Source organism: Telmatherina bonti, assembly GCF_933228915.1.
Source record: "Telmatherina bonti genome assembly, chromosome: 17".
NCBI lineage: Eukaryota > Metazoa > Chordata > Actinopteri > Atheriniformes > Telmatherinidae > Telmatherina > Telmatherina bonti.
The window spans coordinates 69,712-95,556 of NC_136615.1; the positions used below are offsets into that span (position 1 = coordinate 69,712).

A 25,845-nucleotide genomic window follows, 5' to 3' on the forward strand; every position below is an offset into this window, starting at 1 on the left:
CAGGGTGGCCGGGCTCTCCCTTAGAGATAGGGTGAGGAGCTCGGTCATCCGGGAGGAGATCAGAGTAGAGCCACTGCTCCTCTGCATCAAGAGGAACCGGTTGAGGTGGCTCGGGCATCTGGTTAGGATGGCTCCAGGACCTCCCTGGTGATCAGTCTAATTATAGGCAGTTGTCATGGCAACCATGTCATTTTAACTACAACTATTAGTTAAAGCTTATTGGTATGGCAGCTTCTGTATAACTTATTGTACAAACTGGCTTCATAACATGTAAAACAACTTTGTTTCAGAACTGCTTATACTGGTCAATGTTCTTCATTCTGACGCAGATGTTATTATAGTGGAGAATCCATATCAATATGCATTTTCTTCATCTTTGCAAATGTTAATTTACAACCTTTTTACTTTCTCAACAGTAATTAGCTGTAAAAGCACAAGAGTTTTCATGACATTTTGAAACACAGTAAAAGGCAGCATGTTGGAGCATCTTCTAACAACCGATAGACCTCTACCCATTTTGCTGACCATTCTGTCAACGTGCAGACAAAGACAGCTTATCAACTTGGCCTCTTGTATTTTTTCAACCATCACATTCTGTACATGCAATTTTAGTTTAGGTTCATTCAAAAGCATACTATTAGTTCCAAAAATAATACACTTTGTCCTGCTTATATTTAGAATCAATTTATTATTTGTTATCATTCAATTGTTGAGTACAGAGTACTCCTATGTTAGGACTTTTTCAGGTTCCACCATAGAGGTTTGTGATGAATAAAATCTAGAATCATTGGCATACATACATACTTTTGCCTTTTCAGTGGCTAACAGTAAGTCGTACGTAAATATATCATACAAAAGTGGGCCCAAGCAACTTCCTTGTGGAACAACACAAAAAACACTTTTCCTTTTAAAAACTTCCATTAAAATAAAGTTTTTTTTTTCCTGTTTTTCCAACTGAAACCATAACTTTGTAAATTTTTGTAATAAAATATTTTGATCAATGTTGGGAATTTCAGTTGTCATTTTTTTCAGTTCATATTATGATAATCTTTTATTATACTTACATTGATGTTCTTCATGAGTTTTCTTGTTCAAGTTAAGTTTTCCTCTGTGTGCTGTTTGGATAAGCAGGACATTTCAGTGACGTGCAAGGTCAGAGTGGTCTGACCAAACTTGATAAACATTTGGTTCCTATCACAATGGCATCTTTAAGAAGAGCACACATACCCATTGTCCTATCAGGACATACGCATTGGACTTTTGAAACAAGCAAACACCCACCCACACACACACATTGAATTGTATCAACTTGTATGAATGTCACGTGGTATCTTTCAATAAATGGCTTGGGGGTTTTTTGAAGCTCAGGCTTCTGAGATGAGCCTCCTTGCAAGTTAAACAAGATTGTCTCGTCTGGCTTCCTGCTTATTTGATGATAATTATGTTCAGATGTTAAGAGTTTAAACTTAATCAATAATATCAAAAGATGAACTGAAATCTAATAACACTGCACCTACAAACTTTTATTATTCATTTCACTAACCCAATCATTTGTCATCTGAATCATGGTTGTGGAGTCCCCAGGTCTGAATGCATGTTGATAATTCATGCTTAAATCATTGACTGAAATAACTTTGAATTTGATGATACGCAATTCTCTATTATTTTGTTCAGAGTGGGTATCAAGCTTATGAGGCCCCTTTAGACTGAGAGCTGCTAAATGGAAGATTAGCATGTTGAGATAACATAATTTTTTATCATTTTCCAAGCCTGTAGACTGATTCTGTTTTCTAAATTTAATACATTATTAACAAGTTTGAAAATTCAATTTGTCACTAGTTTCAGTAGCTTCTACAAAACTCAGTTGCTCACCTGCTGATGAAGACCAGAAAGAGAGCTCATATTATACCAGTGTTAAAATCTCTGCATTGGCTTCCTGTGTGCTTCCAAGTTGATTTTTAAAAGATTCTTATTACTTTTTGAGGTCTCAGCCCGAGGTATTTTTCAGACTTGCTTTTAGCCGATAAACCTCCCAGGGCTCTCAGGTCGTTCGGGGCTGGTTTTTCTTGTTTATCCCTAAGGCGAGGAACAGGACATATGGAGAAGCTTCTTTTACCCAAGGGACCCACTGAACACAAGAGGGCCGTGGTGCAGCTGCGCATCGCCTTCACAGCTGATTGTGGCTACGCTAGTCAAAACAACTGGTTTTACCAGGTGTGCTGCAGTGCATTAATGAAGAGTCCCAGAAGTGCTGTACGCTTCTCTAAAATAAGCATCTGTTTTATTTTTGCCACTTTGAAACCTTGTCAGTTCAGAGCAGAGCAGATTGTTCAGGCAGGAAATCAGCTGATGAAAAGCAAAGTGGATCCAGTGGATCCACTAACATAACCCTCTTCCCTGAGCTTTCTCCAGTGACTTTGCTTTTGATACACAGCCAAGCAGCAGCGACGGAGCAAAGTGGCAGCAGTGGAGCTAAGTGACAGCAGTACAACTAAGCTCCATGACAGCCACCTAGCCCATTCACTTGGCCTGAACACACTAGCAGCAACCAGGCTACTAGCCACTAGGCCAAGGAATCAGTAGCAGCTACCACGCCATGGGCCTGAAGCCACCAGCTTTCACCAGATCCCGGAGCCACCTCCCACAAAAAGATGGCTCTTTTTCCCATTTTACTTATTCTTTTATCTGTCCAGGTTCCTAGAACTTTTACAAAAACTAGGCTCATTTCTGATTATGAGGCAACAATTTAGCCAAAGATCTGCTATTGCAGTTGTGGTAGACCACAATCCAACATCTAGAGACACAACTACTTACTTTGGATTACAATGTCTCTTGGTTTCCCATAGGGGTTCCCATTTCTCTCTTACATGCTTTTGCAATAGCTCACTTAAAGTGGTGCTATTATGGTATTTCAAGTTTTCTGAGCTTTCCACAGTGTTGCAGTATTAAATCCTCATCAGACATGTGAACGACACTGTTTTTTTTTTATCACCTAAACGCATGTTTGAGTTTGAGTTTGAGTTCCAGCGCGCTCTCTATTCGGTTTCCATGGCGACGAAAAACACGGCGTTTTAGAGAGTTTTTTCTACTTGGAAATCCTTGTGACGTCCCGGGGGATAAGGTTGGGTGATTGGTTACCTTCTACTGGTTAACAAGGGCATGTACAAATACATCAGGCGGGTGGAAAACGTGGGATAAAGTTATTTCCAACGATGGCTGGTGAGTTTACCAAAGAGAGACATCCTGCTGCATTCGTTGCTGTGGGTTGCTGTTTTCCACTTCGTTTTCAGGCTCTGATTCAGGTTCCAACATGTAGGGCTGGATGCTATGTGTTGACATTGTAGTTTGTTGTTTTATTGAGTTCATATGAGCCTAATCCTTCTGTTTATGAGATGTTATAATGACGGTGAAAGCAGGTGCGGTGCGCGCTCCCGATGTAGTGCAGTGGCGGGAGGCGGGGCTTAATGCGGAAGAGTCTCAATCCACTCGTTTTGCCCGCAGGCTGATCTGACAGCCTACGGAGAGGGTCTCTCTGAAGTAAATAAAGACATTTGTGACAATAACTCCATCAATCCCAGCCCTTCTGGTCTCAGAAATAAAAATTAATTAGCCTGAAATGCACAGAATAGTTCCACTTTAAGTTCTTCACTCCATTTTTCATTAATACTGCAACACTAATCATCCTCATGCTGGTAATCTCTGGCAACATTCACCCCAACCCTGGACCTTTTGTCATGTTTTTCTTCCCTGGTCTGCCAGCATTCATCAGTTTGAACTTTGTCCACCTGGGGTTTCCTAATTGTCTATGCTGTGCTCATCAATCACATTAGGCTGGTTCCAGTCATATTTATCTGATAGATTTCAGCTTGTTAATGTAAATTATGAGTTTTTCTCACACACCAGGCTTGTCTCTTATGGAACCAGCTCCCACTGTGGGTTCGGGAGGGAGACTCCCTCCACACCTTTAAGATGGAGCTGAAAACCTTCCTTTTCCATGATTCTTATAGTTAGGATATGAGCATCTCCTGAGTTGGAGTCTGCATGTATGGGACCCAACTGTCCAGGTTCTGCTCATTGCTCTTATAGTTATGGGTAGTCTAGCCATCCATTACTTATGTAGCAATGGGGATGTTACCTGATGCACTGAGAAATACCTCGCTCTATTTCTCTAATATATTAATGTATAAATATATGCCAATATTGCCGTCTCTAACTTTTTTCTCCTTTTTTCCGCAGGTTTTCCTGAATAAGTGCAGTTGTACATGTTGATCGGTCTTTCCTGTCCTCTCCACCCCAACCAGTCGAGGCAGATGGCTGCCCTCCCTGAGCCGGGTTCTGCCGGAGGTTTTCTTCCTGTTAAAGGGGAGTTTTTTCCTTCCCACTGTCGCCGCATGCAGCTCAGGATGGGGGATTGGATCCAAGTCATGACTCGATGCAATCAGTTGGTTTCTATTATAGGACATGTATGAATTGGCTTGAAATGATGTGTATGTTGATTCGTGTTTGTAAAGTGTCCTGTGACAACATTGTTGTGAAGTGGTGCTTCACAACTGAAAAAATTGAATTCAGTTCACCTGGTCTTCTGGCCATTTTTCATGACTCACAGCCTACTTAAACACTCCCCAGTTTCTTCCCCTCTTCTAGATTATCAGCAGATTCATGTCTAGTTGTTGTCCAGCATGCTACGGATTGTCTCCAGTTGCTGACCTAACATTTCACGTCCCAGGATTACTCTCCTTGCTCCTTCCAGGACGGACACCTCTAGTCTCTCGGATTTTCTGGTCTCAGACCCTTGCCTTGTCTTTAGATCCCTGAGCCTCGCCTATTGTCCTGGATAAGTACTTCATCATAATCTTGACTTCCTGCCTCCATCCTGACCCTTTCACTGAAGCCTGGACTCTCACAGCTGCTCATTCACTTGGATTGATCCTCTGCTTCTTAGTCTCATCTCTCATTCCTCATCCTCAAAAATTGGTTTTTGTTCACAGCTCCATTGTGTGTGGATTAACTTTTGGGTCCTTAAAGTAATTCATGACAACTTTCATTGGCAGTGATACTCCCGTTTCCAATTTGACTTTCAATGATTTTTGCAATCGCATATCTTTTTGTACACATCAGCATTCACAACTTGTTGCCTAAACTTGATCAGGTAAAATCCTGGGTACAGATGTCTTAGTTATCTCTGAATCATGGCTTTAAAAAGTGTTACAGACTGACCTTTTAATATCAGGTTATAATGTCTTCCACCAAACTCGAGCTTCCAAGGGTAGGGGAGAGGCTATCTTTGTAAAAGAGCATCTCCATTGCTTTATATCTTTTTTTTTTTTTTTTTTTTTTTTTTTGGTCTTGTCCAGCATTGAAGCAGCATACTGATGTTCTGGATGTTCTGCTGAGCAAATTTATTTTGCCAAGGGGAACTTTTATAGTTATAATGATCCCCTTGTATTTCTGGATTCTTCTTTTATTTATCTATTTGTTTTGGATAATTGTTCATATTACAGAGTTTATGCTGCTGGACCTGACCAGAAAGGACAGAAAAGGGACAGAAAGAGAACAGAAAAGAAAACAGAGAAAACAAGAGAAAGAGATCAATGTGTATGTATGTATGTACACATACTTACCCACCTACATACATATGTATATACACACGCACACATACACATACACACACATTTTACCAAGTTAAATAAAAGTTTTTTTTGTTTTTTTTTTAAATTGGAAGTAAAAGACTACATGTCTACTTTGGATGCATTTTACTCTGAAATATCAATATTTCTTCACTGGTAGCAAGCAGTTAGGTTTGAGCTGGGTTAGGTAATGTTGCTCAGATACATTTTTTTTTTACCCTGAGTGAAGTGGTTACTTGTCCTGACAGTAGTCTATACATTTTGTAATCATAAACAATAAGAAATATAGTTTGACCCCTCAGTTTACTGTAAATCTGTAAAAACTCTGACCAATCAAATCGTTTTGAACAAAATGGAGTTGTTCATTTCTTATATTTCGTAAGCTTCTTCTCCCAGCTCCCGTCCTCCCCCCTCCCACAGTGCATATCTCATAGCCACACCCTGCATATAAATACCGTGTCAGGATGATAATACAAAGTGCTTAAGAAGAAACTCAGAAGGCAACCATGGCTGGGAAAAGACATGGAGGATTTCCTCGACCCAGCTTGGGTTATTTGCCTCCTCCTGCTAAACCACCAAGAAAGAAAGAAAGTCGTTGGTGGAAGAAGCTGCGAAGTAGAAAAACTGCGATGTACAAGTTCAGATCGGTTGGGGGGTGGCCAGACGTGTCTCAAACAGATTATTGCTTGGAGGGGGAGGAGCCAAGACAGGATGCCAATTTCAAATATTGATGGCTCCCCAAAATTACCCCAGCTTAAATAAATGGTGCCGTGGAAAATGCACATTTATCCTGGAGGAGGAAAGCTGTGCTGTTTTGTAACTTGTTTTGACTCCACACATCCCTGCTATAAATAGAGCAGCATTTAAGGTTCAGTTGAACTGTTCCTGCTTTTTTTTATTTTTATTTGCTGGTTCATATTTCACTTTAAGTAGTTTAATAAACCATTCTAAGTAGACCAGCTATGATGCACGATGATGCAATCCTTTTGTGAACCACGCCACAGACCTTCTGCTCTGAAACTGCAGGTGAAACAAGGTGTCGGGCAGAAAGCTTGGCACACCCGCACCGCAGTGCTTCTGCATTCAGTGGATCCCCGGGGTCAGTGTTTCTGGTCTTTACCTGTGGAACAGCCTTCCTGAGGACCTGAGGGCAGCTGGGAGTGTTTATATATTTAAGAGACAGCTTAAAAATTTCTTACATGTTAAGAAAATAAAAACACATATAAAAGTTAAGTTTGTAAACTCATCTCAATGTTTTATTAGTCTTTTTTTGCTTAATTTATTTATGTTTGTTTTTTATTGTCTTAAAATTATTTTTTGTCTTAATATCTTATTTTTCTTGTATTTGAGCTTCCTGACAGTTAATAGGGATGGGACGGCACCTCTGGAGACATAATTTATGTGGTTGCTACATTGTGTATATGTGGGTTTTATGGGCTCTTGATTTGGGGATATTTGATTAATAATGGGGTTTTTTTGTATTTTTTTGTTTTAAATGTAAAGTACTTTGCGCTACATTTGCATCATCTAAAAAGCACTTTTCATTCAAAGTTTAATTGATTGATGAATTAGTGAATTGAATTCATGTTTTATTTTGTATCACTGGTGATGGTTCAATGTAGATCATACATGTGTTCACAAATGTTTAAAACCAACATTCCAGAAAAAGATGAAGAAATAAGGACCATTTGTAACATTAAACAGATATGCAGACTAGTAATCTGATACTTTGCTGCTCCAGTGAGGAGATTACTTCTAAATACTAACAGTAAACTCTGCTTCCTGTTACCATGGCACTGTGAGTTCCAAAAAGCACAACAAAACCCATAGTACTGAACAGGAAGCAGGATAAATTAACCCCAGATTTATCTCTGTTACCTGATTAACTCACCCAGATATCCAGGATTCTGAACAGCACTACGAGAAGCTGGTTATTAATTTGGTGATTCAACCAGGGTTTTACATCTGTATCACATAAAAGGGGTGGAGTTTGCAGCATTTGAATAATTACAACGCATTGAAAAAAATGCATTTTAATTGCAGAACCTTTTTCAGAACACAATTTCCTGGTACCGATTACACTGATGCACAAATTACTTCTGCTACTAACTTAGGGATATTTAGAGCTGTTTCAGACCCTTCAGTGAATTTATTTCAAGACAAAAGGGAGATCGACGTATGGCGTCTTTTTCTGGTGGTATCGGGGATGGTTGGTGAGTAACATTAAAATAATTTGTAGTTTCCTCTACTCCATAAGCAGCTCTGTCGCTCCACCTGCAGTCACAGCAGGAGGTGATCACCTCTGCTGCATGATTGTGGAAGTTAGATTTGATCAAAGGTCAACTTCTGCACCTGGTAAACAATGATATCTGTTGAAGTAACATAGCAACTCTATCAACACCAGCAGTCAGCTTGGATAGTGTATAATTCGCAACTTGTGACGTGCCTTCGCATGTAAAGAAGTATTGCTGCAGGGATGATCCAGTGTAAGCAGAGGGTTTCTTCTGAAGAGAGGCCTTCCCCTTGTCCATTCTGAATCTATGTCAGTCTCTAATAAATGTAGTCCCTTTCTGCCATAAGTTGCCGTGTCCTCTCTGTAGCACCAATAGCATAGCATATTTCACATGATCAGACTGAAGTAGATGCAGGTTCATTTGTGTTGGTTTACTGTCAGATAATGTCTATTAATGAAGAGTGTTGATGAAAAAAATAAGTTAAAAGTACTGGAATATGTTGTGGACTCTTAATTAGAGAATAACTGGAGCTGCATCTGTAAAAGTATTTAAAATGACACTAACTTTGGGTGTGTTCATTTCTGGCCAGGATATTTTTATTTCTTTCTCTCTGGTTCAAAATTATGCTCATTTATCTATACATTACCAGAGTTTGACGACATTTTACCTGGGATCCAAGTGTAGTTTTCTTTGTTCTTATACATTTATTTATGTTTTATATATTATACTCAAATGGAATCAGTACAACATATTTGTATATGGTGTGATCCAAACACAAGTGTTTTTTTACATTTGTATGTTTAAAATGCTGTGGGCTTTACTGTCCTTTATTGTTCAGCAGAAGATGAAAAAGTGGATCAGGGAGATGTGGGAACTGAACCTTACACCTGCGTGTTATAAGCAACTACATTACCAGGTGGACTAAACACCAATATGAGCATTTAGCTTAAAAATAGTTATTTTTCAGGTTTCTGTATGGTAATTTTGGTCCTGAAGTGCAACATCTCTTCAACAGTTTAGTAACCCTGGTGCTCTGCTCAGTTGCCTCCACTGTCTGAAATCTCCGCCAGAAACAGCTGATAAACTCTCCGCCTCGACAGACTGAGAGAAGGAGAAGCTGCAACTAGTGGTGTCTGCTTCACCCAGCAGCGGTGAAGCAGACACCACTTTGTGGTGCTTATTGCTAAAGCTTGTAGCAAAACATTCATTCATTCATTTTCTGAACCGCTTAATCCAATTCAGGGTCGCGGGGAAGCTGGAGCCTATCCCAGCTGGCTTTGGGCGACAGGCAGGGTACACCCTGGACAGCTCGCCAGTCCATTGCAGGGCCACACAGAGACGAACAACCACTCACGCTCACACTCACTCTTATGGGCAATTTAGAGTAAACAATTAACCTAACATGCATGTCTTTGGACGGTGGGAGGAAGCCAGAGTACCAGGAGAGAACCTACGCATACACGGGGAGAACATGCAAACTCCACACTGAAAGGCCACTGACCAAACCCCTCCCCAGCCAAGGATTGAACCAGCAACCTTCTTGCTGTGAGGCAAGAAGACACACACAGCTGACCAGCTGTGTGTGTGTCTCTCTCTCCTCTCTCCAGCTTGACCATGGAAGTGGCTATGCTATGCTATGCTATTTTTTTATTTTTTTTTCCTTTCGGGAGAGAAGAGGGACGGACAGAAAGAGAATCAAAAAGAACAGAAAAAACACCTCGTAGAGAGAAAAAGAGAGAGAGAAAGAAAAAAAAGAAAGATTGAAAAAGAGAACAACCTACATACATTTGCGTGTATATAAGCACACATACACACCCACTTTATATATATATATATATATATATATATATATATATATATATATATATATATATATATATATATATACACACACACATCCATACACATATACACACTGGAGTCATGTTCCCCCTGCGGGAGGACGAAGCCATCAACTATCAGGAAAACCCAGAACTCACAAGCTAGATCAGACACACAGGAAGAAAACCAGCTGTCAGTGAATGAACCTGCAGGCGACTCAGTGACTGTTAAACATGCAGAACATACAGAGTGGAACGTGTTCAGAGAAGAGTGATCATGCCAATGTGGCCCCGCCCACACAACTTGGCCCCGCCCACACGCAGGCAAGAGGAAGGCCCGGAGAACCCGGAGGCTCAAGCAGCTGGCTGCCGTCCCCAAGCACAAACCCCAGCCACCCTGCTCCAGAGCCAGCCATGCATCCGAAGGCAACCCCCCAACCCACAGGCATAAGGTACAGCACACGCCAATGAAGAGCCAGAACACCTAGACCGCCACCGAATGGCAGCCAGGCCACGCCCCAGTGCACCAAGGCCCTTTCACCCCTCCCACACACTCACTCACACACTTGCACACAAACACACTCATTAACATATGTGCGCACACACTCCCTCCCTCCCTATCTATGCTTTCACTTACAGACACGCCATCTCACACTCCCCCTCCCCTCTGCCCCCACCCCATTCACACACTCATACCCCATACCATGCCCCCCCTCACACGCTCCCCTTGACACACCCTCACACTCATCACACACCCCCTACTCAGTCCCCATCCACACACACTTCTGCTTTACACTCACCCACCCCAGTTCCACTTATACACTGTCAGTGGTCAGTCCTGAGTCCTGATACTGCTGGACCTGTCTGCTGCTTCTGACAAAGTCAACGATCAGATTCTCCTCTCTGCACTGAGAATATCAGCTTGACTTCCTGATATCTCTGCATGGATGAAGGATCATGACCTTCAGCTCAATCTGTCAAAGACAGAGCTCATTGTCTGTCCAGCCGATCCTTCCTTACCTCCGCAGATACGTGTGAAGCTCCACTCTGTCACACTTGTTCCTACATATGCTGCCTGGAATCTGGGTGTGGTTTTACTAAGAATAAGTTTAACCCCCCGAATCAGATAAGGACTCAGGACTTTCTACTTCAAAAGGAAGTCCATCCACACATCTCCAAAACAGAGCTCAATGAAAGCCCTAAAAATCAGATCCATCTTAATCCGGGTAGACCAGGGGTGTCAGAATCCAGTCCTCAAGGGCCGGAAACTGGCAGGTTTTTGTTGTTTCCCTCCACCAACACATCTGATTCAAATCAATGGATCCACCAGCTTCTTGTCAACCTGTTTGAATGTCGGTCAGGTGTGTGTTGGGAGCATGGAGACAACAAAAACCTGCAGGATACCGGCACTCCAGGACTGAAGTTTGACACCCCTGGGGTAGACAGACCTCCACGTTAAACCAGGAACCCTGCTGGTTTTATCTTGTTCCTGGTAGGAAATGTCTACACAGACAGACTGTGGCACCCTTTTAAAGTTGGACCCCGGTAAGAGCCTGTTGTCCATCACCCCAGGAGGTCCCTTTGTATCCACAGCACACAAAGACCAGATTCCAGAGCAGAACCTTTAAGCTCTGAATTCTAAACTGTATGAAATCCTGGATGTATCCTCAGCACACCTGGATAAATGGACTCTTCTTCCTTTCTAAATTAATCCAAGACTTTAACCGTTTTTCACATGTGAAATCCACAGAAGTTAGCAAGTGAGTTAATTTCTGTGATTCCTTGGATGGAGCAATGGCGCCATCTAGCAGACACCCTCAAACATGTTGAGATATGCATTTCAGACTGATTAAATACACCGTGATTAACATTATATGCTGTTGTTATTAACGACTCTGACTCAACGTTAGAACTTATGTGGAAATGATTTCTTGACCCACCAGGTCTGTGGAAAGTGAAAATCATCGTTGAAATGTCTTGTACCTGTTAACAAACCTTTTCCCCTTTTGACAGCAGCAAAACTGTTTTAAGTTTCATGTTTATAAGGATCATTCATACTTCTTCTCATCTATAAATGGATTTTATAGACATGTTTTGAGGTTGGAAAAATGTTAAGTTTAATTCCCCAAGAACTCAGTATTTTGACCAAACCTTCAGACTCCATGTCCTGACCCCTGCGCTCTGATTGGATAATCTAAAGTCCGCCCCAGAGCGCCGGCAAATTTCACTGTGGGTCTTCCCGGAACTCGCTCTCTTATCTCTTCCTCTTTTTTTCCACTCTTATCTTTTTTGTCTTTTTTCTGCTCGTTTTTCCTCTCTCGTTTTTCTCTCTCGTTTTCTTTTGTTTCTCTCGTTTTTTTCTTTTAGTTTTCATTTGATGTTTGCTTTAGTCGTGTTTTTGTCCGTCTGGCGTCATGTTCGTTTTTATTACAGTAAGCTCGCTCTTTCGAGTGCTTAACACCAGAAAACTCATCCAATTCTGGCTGAACAATTTTTGCTTCTGACACACCATCATAGCTGCTCTCCCGGCCCACAAAGACTGTGAGCAGTAACGTACGGACAACCCGAACGTTACTACTCCAGCTGATCCCAGGACTTTGCCGGCACCCGCGACCCGTGGATTCTAATAGGAGTTGGGTCCAGCTTCAGACGTCGAACCAGGCGGTTCCAGGCGAGCTCCTGACTTCTGTGGAGGTCCCCTTTGGACAAGTATCAGGACGACCACTGAATCCTTTCCCACTGGACCCAAGGTTCGGGTTCTCGACCACCAAGGCGCTGAAGTAAGGCCGACCCATTATTCCACTGTCTCCGATCCAGCTGGTGTCTTAGCAGAAGCTGCCCCTTTTTAAATCCATTCACCCGGTATCCGCCTGATAGTCTACCCTGACATAGTTAGTTAACTTCATTAGACTTTCCATCTTTCCAACTTTCCTAGTTGTGTAAGTTATGAAAGCTGCTTACGTAACTTTACCTTTAATAATTTTATTTTACATTTTCATTGTTGGCTCGGCTCGAACTTCCATTCTCTCTCTCTCTCTCTCTCTCTCTCTCTCTCATCTTGGCTAATTCAGTATTTGATGCTTGCTGACGCTATTTCTGGTTTACATTATTAATTTGGGCCTGATGATTTTAACTGGTGTGGTTTTTAATAAAGTCTATTATATTTTCAGAAGTTTTGGTAGCAAGATCGATCTTTGAGGAAGTGATTTGTTCCCTCTGATGAGAAGTTATGGTAAGCGTATTTTGAGACTGATGGTTATCTGTTTTTAGACAAATATCATTGTCATATTACGGTATTCCCTGCCTGACCGTATAACAAATTTAGGGCTGGGTGGATCCCCGAGGTTGTCCGGGGGACAAGAGTATGGGGGACAACCTCGGGGACACAGCCAATTAATAATTAAAACACCCACTGTTGCTCCGACACTGGATCACAGGTTAACGTTCATGATAATACGCTACATGAATTACTTTACATTCAGCACTTTGTTCAGCAGTTGCAGTCAAAAAGTGCTTCATTAATAAAGTTGGCTTTGCTTGTGATAAGTTATCACAGTTAGCTTAATCAGAAATCTTTTGTTTTTTTGTTTTTTTACTTAATGTGACTATGCTACAGGTAAACATTAAGAAATATTCATATTAACGTGACAATGTGTGCTGACCTTTTCTCCATCATGAATGTTGATGTTGATGTCCTTCAAAGCCCAGTCCAAACCTTTACGATACTGCAATCCATAGTCTTCAAACTGAATGGCTCCAGAAGTTGGCCAGTTTGCAGGCAGTACACAATCCTCAATGATCCATGCTGCCTGGATGACAAGGTCCAAGGATGAGGGAGAGGATCAGTTACCATGTTGCTGTTATTACGTGACAACAGTGAAGAGAAAAACACGTTTTCTTTTGGCCCCATGAATGAGGTTTTCTGCTAATAACCTGATAAGACGTGTGACTATGAACATATCACTGATAAGTTCCTCTTTCCATTCACTCACCTCTTTGGGCAGCTCGTCATACTCTTTCACTCTTTCTACCGACACAATGTTGTTCTCCACATCAGTCCAAGATCGAACAATCCAGCTAAGGATTCCTGTGACCTGCAAAATCACATGCAACACCAACACCTGATAATCTGTACACCATTCTGTACAAACTGTGCCCTTTAGGTAGAGCAGCAGTTGCATTAGCTCCAGCCAAGGGGGACCCAGATAAAGAAATAAACATCTCCACTAAAATCAGTATATTTTAGATTTTTTGTAACTGGGCAAACCTGTTTATTTTCTCTTTGTGTTGTAGACTTTTAGTCTTAAACTTTCCTAACCTGAAGAGAGTGTGACACTGCCAAGCCAACAATTCCTGGGGTGAGTTCATCCCGACCATACACAGAGAACATGGCTGCAGCCAAAACAAGGAGATTCCCCAAAAACTCCAGATTTACAGCGAGCCACCTGACAAAAGGATTCAAAGACAGAAGAGTGAGTATTTAAAACAATAAGATTAACCTTAATTCAAGAGTTTCAGTGTGAGCTGAAAACAGTTGAACCATTTAAACAGCTTTCAGGAGAACATCTGTATTATAAAACAGCTTCAATGAGGAGATAACCTGGTGGCAACAAAGCGAGGAAAGTATGCCTCCTGGTTGGCATCAATGCGACGGTTGGCCTGCAGGATGAACCGCTGCTGTTCACCGAAGGCTCGAATCACGCTTACACCCTGGACTGTTTCATTGAAGTGACTGTATATTGGAGAGCGACTCACAGCCTCCAAGCGCCTTAACTGACATGACGAAGCTATGTAAAAAGTCTGGACACAAAAACATGGATGTTTTTCATGGAGGCAGAAGCTCTGAAACAGCAGATCTAGAAAACGGCATTACCTGTATGAAGATGTAGACACAGGTGAGTGGAAAGAGCACCAGTCCTGTAAAAGGTGTGGCCAATAATACAATGATGCAGACTTCCAGCAGCTTGAACAGGTATCCCAGCATCATCTTCAGACCCTCTGGGATCATGCAGTCAATGGCATCAATCTCTTTGGAGAAGCGATTAAGGAGATTTCCACTGGGGGTAACCTCAAAGAAAGACATTGGCGAGTGCAGGATGCTGTGCAGAAGATCTTCATGAAGATGGCGTGATGCTACAATCCCAGCCAGAGCAATGGCAAGAGTTGTACCAAACATCGCCATCCCTGTAACAAGGAAGTCAGTAGATAGATACTGCTGGAAAAAAAAAATAAGGGTACACTAAAGTAACAAGTTGTGAATAAATAATAATGAATGATTTTTTTTTTTATTAAATACTTTGTTCTTTCCATAGCTGAATGTGCTGACAACAAAATCACACAAAAATTATCAATGAAAATCAAACGTATCAACCCATGGAGGTCTGGATTTGGAGTTCTACTCCAAATGAAAGTGGAAAAACACACTACAGGCTGATCCAACTTTGATGTAATGTCCTTTAAACAAGTCAGAATGAGGCTCAGTAGTGTGTGTGGCCTCCGCGTGCCTGTATGACCTCCCTACAACGCCTGGGCATGCTCCTGATGAGGCGGTGGATGTTCTCCTGAGGGATCTCCTCGCAGACCTGGACTAAAGCATCCGCCAACTCCTGGACAGTCTGTGGTGCAACTTGGCGTTGGTGGATGGAGCGAGACATGATGTCCCAGATGTGCTCAGCTGGATCCAGGTCTGGGGAACGGGCGGGCCAGTCCATAACATCAATGCCTTCATGTTGCAGGAACTGCTGACACACTCCAGCCACATGAGGTCTAGCATTGTCTTGCATTAGGAGGAACCCAGGGCCAACCGCACCAGCATATGGTCCCACAAGGGGTCTGAGGATCTCATCTCGGTACCTAATGGCAGTCAGGCTACCTCTGGCGAGCACATGGAGGGCTGTGCGGCCCTCCAAAGAAATGCCCCCCCACACCATTACTGACCCACTGCCAAACCGGTCCTGCTGGAGGATGTTGCAGGCAGCAGAACGTTCTCCACAGCGTCTCCAGACTCTGTCACGTCTGCCACATGTGCTCAGTGTGAACCTGCTTCCATCTGTGAAGAGCTCAGGGTGCCAGTGGAGAATTTACCAATCTTGGTGTTCTCTGGCAAACGCCAAACGTCCTGCACGGTGTTGGGCTGTAAACACAACCCCCACCTGTGGACGTCGGGCCCTCATACCACCCTCATGGAGTCTGTTTCTGACTGTTGGAGCAGACACATGCACATTTGTGGCCTGCTGGAGCTCATTCTGCAGGGCTCTGGCAGTGCTCCCCCTGTTCCTCCTTGCACAAAGAAGGAAGTAGCGGTCCTGCTGCTGGGTTGTTGCCCTCCCACGGCCTCCTCCACGTCTCCTGATGTACTGGCCTGTCTCCTGGTAGCGCCTCCATGCTCTGGACACGACGCTGACAGACACAGCAAACCTTCTTGCCACAGCTGGCATTGATGTGCCATCCTGGATGAGCTGCACTACCTGAGCCACTTGTGTGGGTTGTAGACTCCGTCTCATGCTACCACTAGAGTGAAAGCACCGCCAGCATTCAGACCAAAACATCATCCAGAAAGCATCGGAACTGAGAAGTGGTCTGTGGTCTCCACCTGCAGAACCACTCCTTTATTGGGTGTGTCTTGCCAGTTGCCTATAATTTCCACCTGTTGTCTATTCCATTTGTACAACAGCATGTGGAACTGATTGAAGAAAAAACAACTGTGGTTGACGTGCTGACGTTGCGGTAACGTATTGTGTCATTTCCTGTTTCCCTAGCGTGTATCACTGCGGATTGCTATGAGCCGTTGGCTCCTTTAACCTCTATCTAACTTCTATCTATTGTTAACCAACCACTCACTTCAGCGCACAAAATCTTCCCAAACCACTATTTTATATATTGCATTTATTTTTTCGGGATCTTAGGCTTTCTGTTTACTTAACTTGAACAGCTCAAGCACTCGGTTTTAGCATGGCTGCTAGCTCTCTTCCCACACCCCGGTCCCCTGCCTTTTCTTGCTCGGTGTGTCTGATGTTTCGCTACTCTTCTGCCTCCTTTAGTGATAACGGTAGGTGTATTAAGTGTAGCAGCTTGGCAGCTTTGGAGGCGAGGCTCTGTGAGTTAGAAGCCCAGCTCCGCACTCAGTTAGGGAAGCAGTTAGTTAGCAAGCCCCCGTTAGCCAGTGCGGAGCTACCAGCCAGGGCAGCTAGCCCACCGCTACCCAGTCTTTATTAGTCAATGACTTGATAGGTGATCACCACATTGATTTATTCTGTCTTACGGAAACCTGATTACAGCAAGAGGATTATGTTAGTATTAATGAAGCTACGCCAGCTAACTATTTAAACTTTCACATTCCTAGAACTACAGGCAGAGGAGGAGGTGTTGCAGATATTTTTAAGTCAGAATTTTTAATTAATCCTAAGCACAAAACTAACTATAAATCCTTTGAATTCCTGACATTAAATTTATCTCATCCAAAATGGAATTGAGAGAAACCGCTCCTTTTAGCATTAGTGTATCGCCCACCTGGACCTTACTCCGAGTTTCTGACCGAATTCTCTGATCTCTTGTCTGAGTTAGTGCTGACTACAGATAAGGTCATTGTACTAGGTGATTTTAATATTCATGTTGACCATGAAAATGATAGTTTAAACATTTCCTTTAGCTCTATTCTAAACTCAATTGGGTTTTCACAAAATGTCCATGGAGCCACTCACTCTCATGGCCATACTCTTGATCTGGTTCTAACATCTGGTTTTGAGACTGATAAGCTCAAAGTTTTTCCTCAAAACCCTGTCTTGTCCGACCACTTCTTATTAACCTTTGAATTCACTTTATTTGATTACTCACTGACCAAAAATAAATTCTACTATAGTAGATGTTTATCAGACAATATTATTACAAAATTTAAACAATCAATTGAATCAATTTTTTCCCCTCTACCATGTGTTAGCATGACTGAGAGTCCCCCTTTAAGCCTTACTCCTGCTCAGATTGATCAACATGCTGATACTATAACAGCTTCAATACGTACAACCTTGGATAATGTTGCTCCCCTAAAGAAGAAGAAATTAGGTAAGATTATGAAGGCTCCCTGGTTTAATTCCCAGCTTCGAGCTCTAAAACAGGCGTCAAGGCGTTTGGAAAACAGATGGCGTTCATCAGGACTAGAGGAGTCTCGCTTAACCTGGAAAGAAAGTTTAATTGTATACAAAAAAGCCTTACGTACGGCAAGAAAAGCTTATTATTCAGTCATCTCCTGGAGACTGGATTACTGGAACAGCCTTTTAACAGGACTTCCTAAAAGGAGTGTTGTGGAAATTTAATGTTCTGACTTAGATTTTTTTTTTACATATTTCATATATGGGCAGGTCTGAAGAGGTCACAATGAACTCAAGCTTGATCTGCTTATCCTCCTTACAGGCATAGATAATGTGTCGAGACTGAGATGTCAGATTCCAGATTTCTGAATGCAGATTAGCTAGGACACTATTCCTTTGAAGAGTTTTACAGCTAAGAGGTCAGATATCAGTGGGCCATTAGGGAGATTATAAATTAGTGGTCCGGTTGACCTCATCTGACCTGTAAGGAAAACAGATCATCCTCAGTTTAGAATAACAGATTGTGACATGCAATTGACGTACTGTAGGTGAGGCCTTCAAAAGCATTCTAGTCTAGGACTCTTTAGAGCATTCCAGACTTCTGCCCCATCAGACCTCTGGACTGTCTCTCCAAATTGCAATTTTTATTACTCTGTTCCATCTTATTTTCAGTTGAATAAACTTTGTGATCTATTTTACTTCAACCAGACTCCTCTTCATTGACAGACCATTTTTCCCCACAACAGGAGCATTAAATATCTGCATCTCATCCAGATGCTGCTGAAGCTTTAAGTAGAATGAAGATGGTAAATGGACTTGTACTTCTATAGCGCTTTTCTAGGCATGCAGACCACTCAAAACGCTTTACACTACTTGTCACACTCACCCATTCACACGTACACTCATACAACACACTCATACTCATATAGGCATATCAGAGTGCAGCTTGGGGTTCAGTGTCTTGCCCCAAGACACTTCGGCATTTTAGTCAGGGGAAGCCTCCAACTTTCCAGTTGAAGGATGACTGCTCTTCCTCCTGAGCTACAGCGGCTAAGAGATCTGAACACATCAGAGCAATTTTAACATCTTTACACTGGTTCCAATTTATATAGGTTTCCAGTCAGTCACAGGAAAGATTTTAAAACCATGCTGATTGTTTACAGAATCCCAGAATGGTTTAGGACCAGAGTACATCTGTGATATGTTCAGGGAATATAAACCAAGCAGAGATCTTCAATCAAAATATTCAGGTCACCTAGTCCAGTCCAAACCAAAGTCCAGACCAGAGCCCAGATCAGAGACCAGACCAGAATGCAGACCAGAGTCCAGATTAAACATGGAGAAGCAGCATTTAGTTGTTATACTGCAAACAAGTGAAACAAACTGCCAGTGGAAATTAAACCTTCACCACATAGAGAAACTTTTAAATCCAGGTTCAAAACATTTCTTTTCCCATGCACCTGCACAATAACTTGATTAATTTAGCTTTTAGTTATTTTATTATCATTTATGATTTCATTTTGATTTTGCTATTTGTGTTGTCTTATGTTTTTTAACACCATCTGTAATGCTTTTAATTTTTTATCTAAAACACTGAGTTGTCTTAAACATGAAAAGTGCTGTACAAATAAACTTGCCTGGCCTGTAAAAATAATTCATTCATAATAAAAAAGTTCATAAATAAAAAGCAAACACTTCAACTAACAGCTCTAGCTGTTCTCTAACTATAAGTCTACAACATGTTATAGTAACTTAATTTTTTTTAATGTTTCTGTCCACACTTCATCAATAGACAACAATATCTGACAGTAAACCAGTACGGATCAATCAGTGGCATCTTCAGTCATGCAGCAGAAGTGATCACCTCCTGCTCTGACTGCAGTTTGAAGCTGGATGCTGCGTGAGAACCAAGCTTCAAGGGGAAAGCTTGGATGCCCTGATTGTCCCCCTTCCATCTGGGTGGAGATACTGCTTTCAAAATCACACAGTATACACTTGGAAAAATATTTCTTTCCTAGAATTGTATCCTATATCACTTCCAAACCCTAACCATAGTTTGGTGTGACCTGAAAGAAAAACTGCAGACTAATAGTTGCTATGTACATGAGAACCTTTAAGAGAATTGTGGTCTGGCTTTATGTGGACTGACATACCCTGAGTGAATCCCAGAGCCGCAAACACACACAGTTTCAGCTCGTGGTCGCCCTGGGTACCATTGACGGTAACCTCATCAGCCCACAGACTCAGCCAATAGTTGTAGGCCAAGGAGGCAGCCTGCTGGAAGGCGCAGAGGAAGATGATGGTCATAATAAAGGTCAAGCCAACAGTCCTGAAATATTCTCGGTACATGCGGGTCTTCACCTGAAACAGCAGAACATAGTTTGTTCCAGTGACTGATGATTTGTGTGGTTTATGTTGCATATGTATACTTATTCAGATTTTATATTCAGATCCATGATGTTTCACGTCTCAGTCTTATATGAAACAATCAGTGATTACTTCATTAAAACAAACAATAGTATTGATAAAAGAATGACCTACCCTCCCTGTTTGAGCTTTGTCAGGTTCAGTGAGTTTTCCAGCATCCTCAGCATCCAGGTCCTGATCATCAACTTCCATCAGCTTCCCACTGGTGCTGCTCATATCACAACTGGAGCACAAACACACAAGTGCATTTATGACCCAACATTTACCACAAAGATGCCTCCATGAACCAGAGACTGGTGATGTGATGATACCAGACGGCCCAAACACTTGCTTTATTCATCAATGTTTCCCAATCCTGGTACTCAAGTACCATTGCCCTGCATGTTTCTGGTCCCTTGCATATATTATCATGGACCTCCATTTCAAATGTCATGATCTTCATACTAACATGTTTTTTTTATGTTGCTAGACTTGTGAGTCAAGTCATGCACTAATAGGCAGTGCTTAGTTCAGAGTTCACTTCTGTGCTTTGACAGTGGTTAGTAGTGGTAATTTACAAATATAAAATAGTTTTAAAGTATCCAAAAGCACCAAAAGAAGTAAAAGAACGAAAGAATCTTTTTGGGTTTCTTTGTTTGGTTTTTTTTTTGGGGGGGGGGGGGGGGGGGGGGGGGTGTTCAACTGCTTTTTATTTTGTGGTTTCCATGTTGTCTGACAGAAAACTCAGATGGTATTGCCCCATTTTCTTTTTTTCTTTTTTGTCTTGTCCAGCATTTATGCAGCAGAATGATGGTCTGGATGTTCTGCTGAGCAAATTTTCTCTGCCAAGGGAAGCTTTATAGATATAATGATCCCCTTGACTTTCTGAATTTTTATTTTGTTTGTATATTTATTTTGTATTATTGTTTGAGTTATAGAGTTTGTACTGCTGGACCGAAGAGAACAGACAAAAGACAGAAAGAGAGAGGAGAAAAAACACCTCATAAGAAAAGTGAACCCTAACCCTAAAGATGGGAGGACCCCAAGCCCCCCAATCCAACCCCCAGGGCGTCCAAGGTCCCAGCCCCCTTCTCATTAAGTGATGTGATTAATTAGCAGGGTCCAGGGAGAGAGAGCATTGGCCGATTCATTTTTGATGGAAGCAGATGTGATCTGGAGACTTCTGTGTTCCAACAGGAGATTTTTGTAGTGATTAATACTTGGACTTCTTTTGGACTTCCAGTTTAATAGGATAGTTTATTTTGCTATACATAGGCCTACAAGGATAGTGTGTGTGTTGTTGGGGTCCATGCTGATGTCACTAAGGTCTCCCAGTAAGCAAAGCTTGGGGCATGCAGGAATGCTGCATCTGAGCCATGTTGATAATTCCCCACAAACCTTATTCCAGACATTTTGAACAGGTGGACAGAGCCATAGAGCATGTAAATAATTATCTACTGCGTTACATGTGCACTGTGTGCAGATCTCTGAGTGATTTAGACCCATCTTGAACATTCTTTGTCCTGTGTAATGTGTTCTATGAAGGATTTTGTATTGGATGAGTTGTAGATTTGAACTGTCTGTCATATTAAAAGCATTTAGACATATTTGCAGCCAAGAAGGTTGACTGAGACTGATAGATAGGTCTGCCTCCCATTTGGAAGTTGGCAAGGAATTTCAATCATCTATTTTTGACATCGACCTGTATATTTTTGAAAGTAACTTTGGGCTACGAAGTTCCATAAATTCTGCTACTGTGGGAGGAAGTTCCAAGTCTATTTGATGAAGCGGGAATTTCCTAAGTATAATGGATTTGAGTTGCTGATATTCTAGAAATCTGCTACTATTAATTCCATATTGTGATGATAGTGTCAAAAGATAAAATTCTTCTGTTATGGATAATGTGCTCTAAATAATTAATTACTTTATTAATCCATTGTTTAAAGTTGATCATATTTTTGTTTAGAAGAATGTCAGGGTTGTTCCAGATAGGTGTGAGTTTACATGGGATTATTGATGAATTGGTTTTTTTAAGAAATTCCCACCAAGCTGTCAGAGAGGCGCTAATGTTGACGCTTTTGAAGCACTTTAACTTTTTTACACTGAAGCTGAAGAATGGAAGATTAGAGATTTCCACATTGTCACAGAATGTTTGTTCTAAGTCTCCTTCCCATTCTACCTACCCTACAACAAAACGTCACAACTCCCCACTTCTCTCACTTAAGTTCTCCCCCCTTCCTAATCATAACCCTCCACCCTGCTATACACTTACATACACATGCACCCCCACACTCCTCTATATACTCACCCCCTATCTCCCATGCATTTAACACCAAATTCCCCACACACAAGCCCTTACCCCCTCCCACACACACACACACACAAACACACACCACCCACTCCCTCAACCACACCCCCAACCCCCCATACAATCATGTACTATCACACTCCCCCAAACCTCCACCCCCTCACATACATGCCTTAACACACTCCCCCTTACACACAACCCTACCCCCCACACACACGCTCCACTACACTCCGCATAAACTCCCCACATATAAAACCCCCCCCCCCCCCCCCATCATTTCCATGCTGATGTAATCTAATAACAGATTTCTAAACTGTTCTGTGTCAAGCATAAACAAGACCCTTAGAGGTAACCTATCTACTTAAATACACCCGAATTATATACATGGCTTGTTAGAGTACTTGCAAAGAACTTTATGAGGAGGTTCAGCCATTTGAATCAGGTGTGTTGGAGCATGAACATCTCTGAGACATGCAACACAATTGAAGTTGAGGGCCAGGATTGAGAACCACTGCACTAGAATAACAAATGTTTGAACAAAGACACTCAAAGTGCTGATTAAGAACACAGACAGAGACTAAATAACTTCTACCCAAGCTCACCACCTAAACTGAGGTCAGGTGCAGTGTGATCTGGGCAGCAAGAGCCTGGGCATGTATCTTTTTGGCATTACAAACTCATATTGGGTCATGGTATTGAACTTTGTTGGCAGGGAAGGAGTCCAAACTCCTAGAAAGTGCTTGGACTCCATTATTTCTTTGCACTTTTGTCAGGACAACGTCTCCATCAGGTAAACCCACAGGTCCCCAGGCTGAGTGCCTCAGTGTTGAAGTTGTACCTGGTGACTGTAAGGGTTTTGTATCTACAGCTGCAAGGTGAAGGATAGGCTCTGACTGTTCCCTCCTTGGAGTCTCTTTTGTAGTTTCCTGGAGGAGGTAGCACCTAGAGATTTCATTATTCTCCTGGAGAACATTAATGTCCATGTTGTCAATGATGGAAAAACTTAGAGAAGTGTGACTGGTTAGAATGGTCATAAAAGAGACCCTACTTAAGTATAATGTGGTTCACAGATGTATTTAGTATCAGGCCACTTTTATGATTATGAAACAGAAAAATATAGAACTCTTTTCAAGGCAACCAAAGCACTTTGCACTGACTCCATCATTCATTCCCTCATCATTCATACCTTGTGATGGATGGCAGTCAGTCCAACACCCTCCTTAACCACCATCCAACATTCACAAGCCAGCAATGATGACACTGGAGTTAAGAAGAGTGAATTGAATTGTACAAGGGCACAACAACAGATTGACTGGGGAGTTGGATTTGGACCATGAAGGCATGATTACTGTTTCAAAGTGCGGTTGTGCAAGAAAATGTTTTACTTTTGCCAGATGTCTGATGTGGATAAAGCCGGATTTCACAAGAGTTATTTGTCGATCCAGTTTAAAATCACTGTCCATCTTAAAGTCCAAGTTTGATAAATTCCAGACATGCCAGAAAAGGAGAAAGCATTTTTCTTTTTAAGTGGTGTATACAGGTACATCTCAGAAAATTTGAATATTATGGGAAAAGTTCAATATTTTAGAATTTCAGAATGTGAAACCCATATATTATATAGATTCATTACACAGAGTAAAACATGTCAAACATTCAATCCTTGAAATTGTGATAATTATGGCTTCTAGAGAATGAAAACTCAAAACCCTGTGTCTCAGAAAATTAGATTATGAAAAAGTTAAATCTTAGAAAGTCATGGTGTCACACTCTAATCAACTAATTAACACAAAATACCTGCAAAGGTATCCTAAAACTTTAAATTGTCTCTTTGTCTGGGTCAGATGATACACAATCATGGGAAGACTGTTGACTTGACAGATGTCCGGAAGACGATCATTGACCCTCCACAAGGAGGGAAAGCGATGATTTGGGGAGCCATGTCATCTGCTGGTGTTGATCCACTGTGTTTTCTGAAGTCAACACAGCATCTACCAGTAAAATTTTAGAGCACTTCATGCTTCCTTCTGCTGACAAGCTTTATGGAGATGCCTTTTTTTTCCCAGCAGGACTTGGCACCTGCCTACACTGCCACAGGTACCAAAAGCTGCTTCAATGACCACTGTGCTGGATTAGCCAACAAACTCACCTGATCTGAACCCCGTAGCGAATCTGTGGGGTATTATCAGGAGGGAGATGAGAGACACCAGACCCAACTATGTAGATGACCTGAAGGCTGCTATCAAAACAACCTCGGCTACACCATGTAAATCTGTATTACATTTCTGGAGTGAATAATGATAAGGATCTTGAATCTTGGTCAGAGTTTTTCTTTGTTTTTTCTTTCCAAGAAAAGTTTTATTTTGCTTTTACAAACACAACAAAAGAGAATAAAGCCTTTAAAAAAAAAAAAAAAAAAAAAAAAAACCCTCCCAGAGCACTACCATACCAGTAAAAATACGTATGTGGACATAAAAAGAAATGTCCGTCCATCCATCCATCCATCCATCTTCTGCCGCTTATCCGTGGTCGGGTCGCGGGGGCAGCAGCCTAAGCAGGGAAGCCCAGACTTCCCTCTCCCCAGCCACATTTGCCAACTCTGCAGGGGGATCCCGAGGCGTTCCCAGGCCAGCCAAGAGATGTAATCCCTCCAGCGTGTCCTGGGTCTTCCCCGGGGTCTCCTCCCAGTGGGACGTGCCTGGAACACCTCACCAGGGAGGTCCAGGAGGCATCCTGACCAGATGCCCGAGCCACCTCAACTGGTTCCTCTTGATGCGGAGGAGCAGCGGCTCTACTCCGAGCTCCTCCCAGATGACCGAGCTCCTCACCCTATCTCTAAGGGAGAGCGCGGCCACCCTGCGGAGGAAACTCATTTCAGCCGCCTGTATACGAGATCTCGTTCTTTCGGTCACGACCCACAGCTCATGACCATAGGTGAGGGTAGGAACGTAGATTGACTGGTAAATGGAGAGCTTCGCCTTCTGACTCAGCTCTTTCTTCACCACGACAGACCGGCGCAGAGTCTGCATTACTGCAGACGCCGCACCGATCCGTCTGTCCATCTCGCGCTCCATCCTTCCCTCACTCGTGAACAAGACCCCGAGATATTTAAACTCCTCCACTTGAGGCAGGACCTGACTCCCGACCCGGAGAGGGCAATCCACCCTATTCCGGCTGAGGACCATGGTCTCAGATTTGGAGGTGCTGATTCTCATCCCAGCCGCTTCACACTCGGCCGCGAATCGCTCAAGCGAGAGCTGGAGATCACGACCAGATGAAGCCAACAGGACCACGTCATCTGGAAAAAGCAGGGACCCAATCCTGAGGACACCAAGTCGGATCCCCTCAACACCTTGGCTGCGCCTAGAA

The 25,845-nt window shown here is 42.3% G+C and overlaps 1 protein-coding gene across 1 annotated transcript in view; it reads right to left on the reverse strand.

Annotated features, from left to right (window-relative positions):
• The window catches only part of LOC306768564 (multidrug resistance-associated protein 1-like), a gene marked incomplete at both ends in the record, with an annotated part of 243,670 nt that overhangs the window by 17,886 nt on the left and 199,939 nt on the right, over window positions 1-25,845 (reverse strand). The window contains 7 exons of the mRNA XM_079256972.1: window positions 13,344-13,490; window positions 13,674-13,775; window positions 14,000-14,126; window positions 14,282-14,481; window positions 14,555-14,865; window positions 19,919-20,126; window positions 20,307-20,415. Of these exons, the coding sequence (XP_079113098.1) occupies window positions 13,344-13,490; window positions 13,674-13,775; window positions 14,000-14,126; window positions 14,282-14,481; window positions 14,555-14,865; window positions 19,919-20,126; window positions 20,307-20,415 (1,204 nt within the window). The remainder of the gene's footprint in view (window positions 1-13,343; window positions 13,491-13,673; window positions 13,776-13,999; window positions 14,127-14,281; window positions 14,482-14,554; window positions 14,866-19,918; window positions 20,127-20,306; window positions 20,416-25,845) is intronic.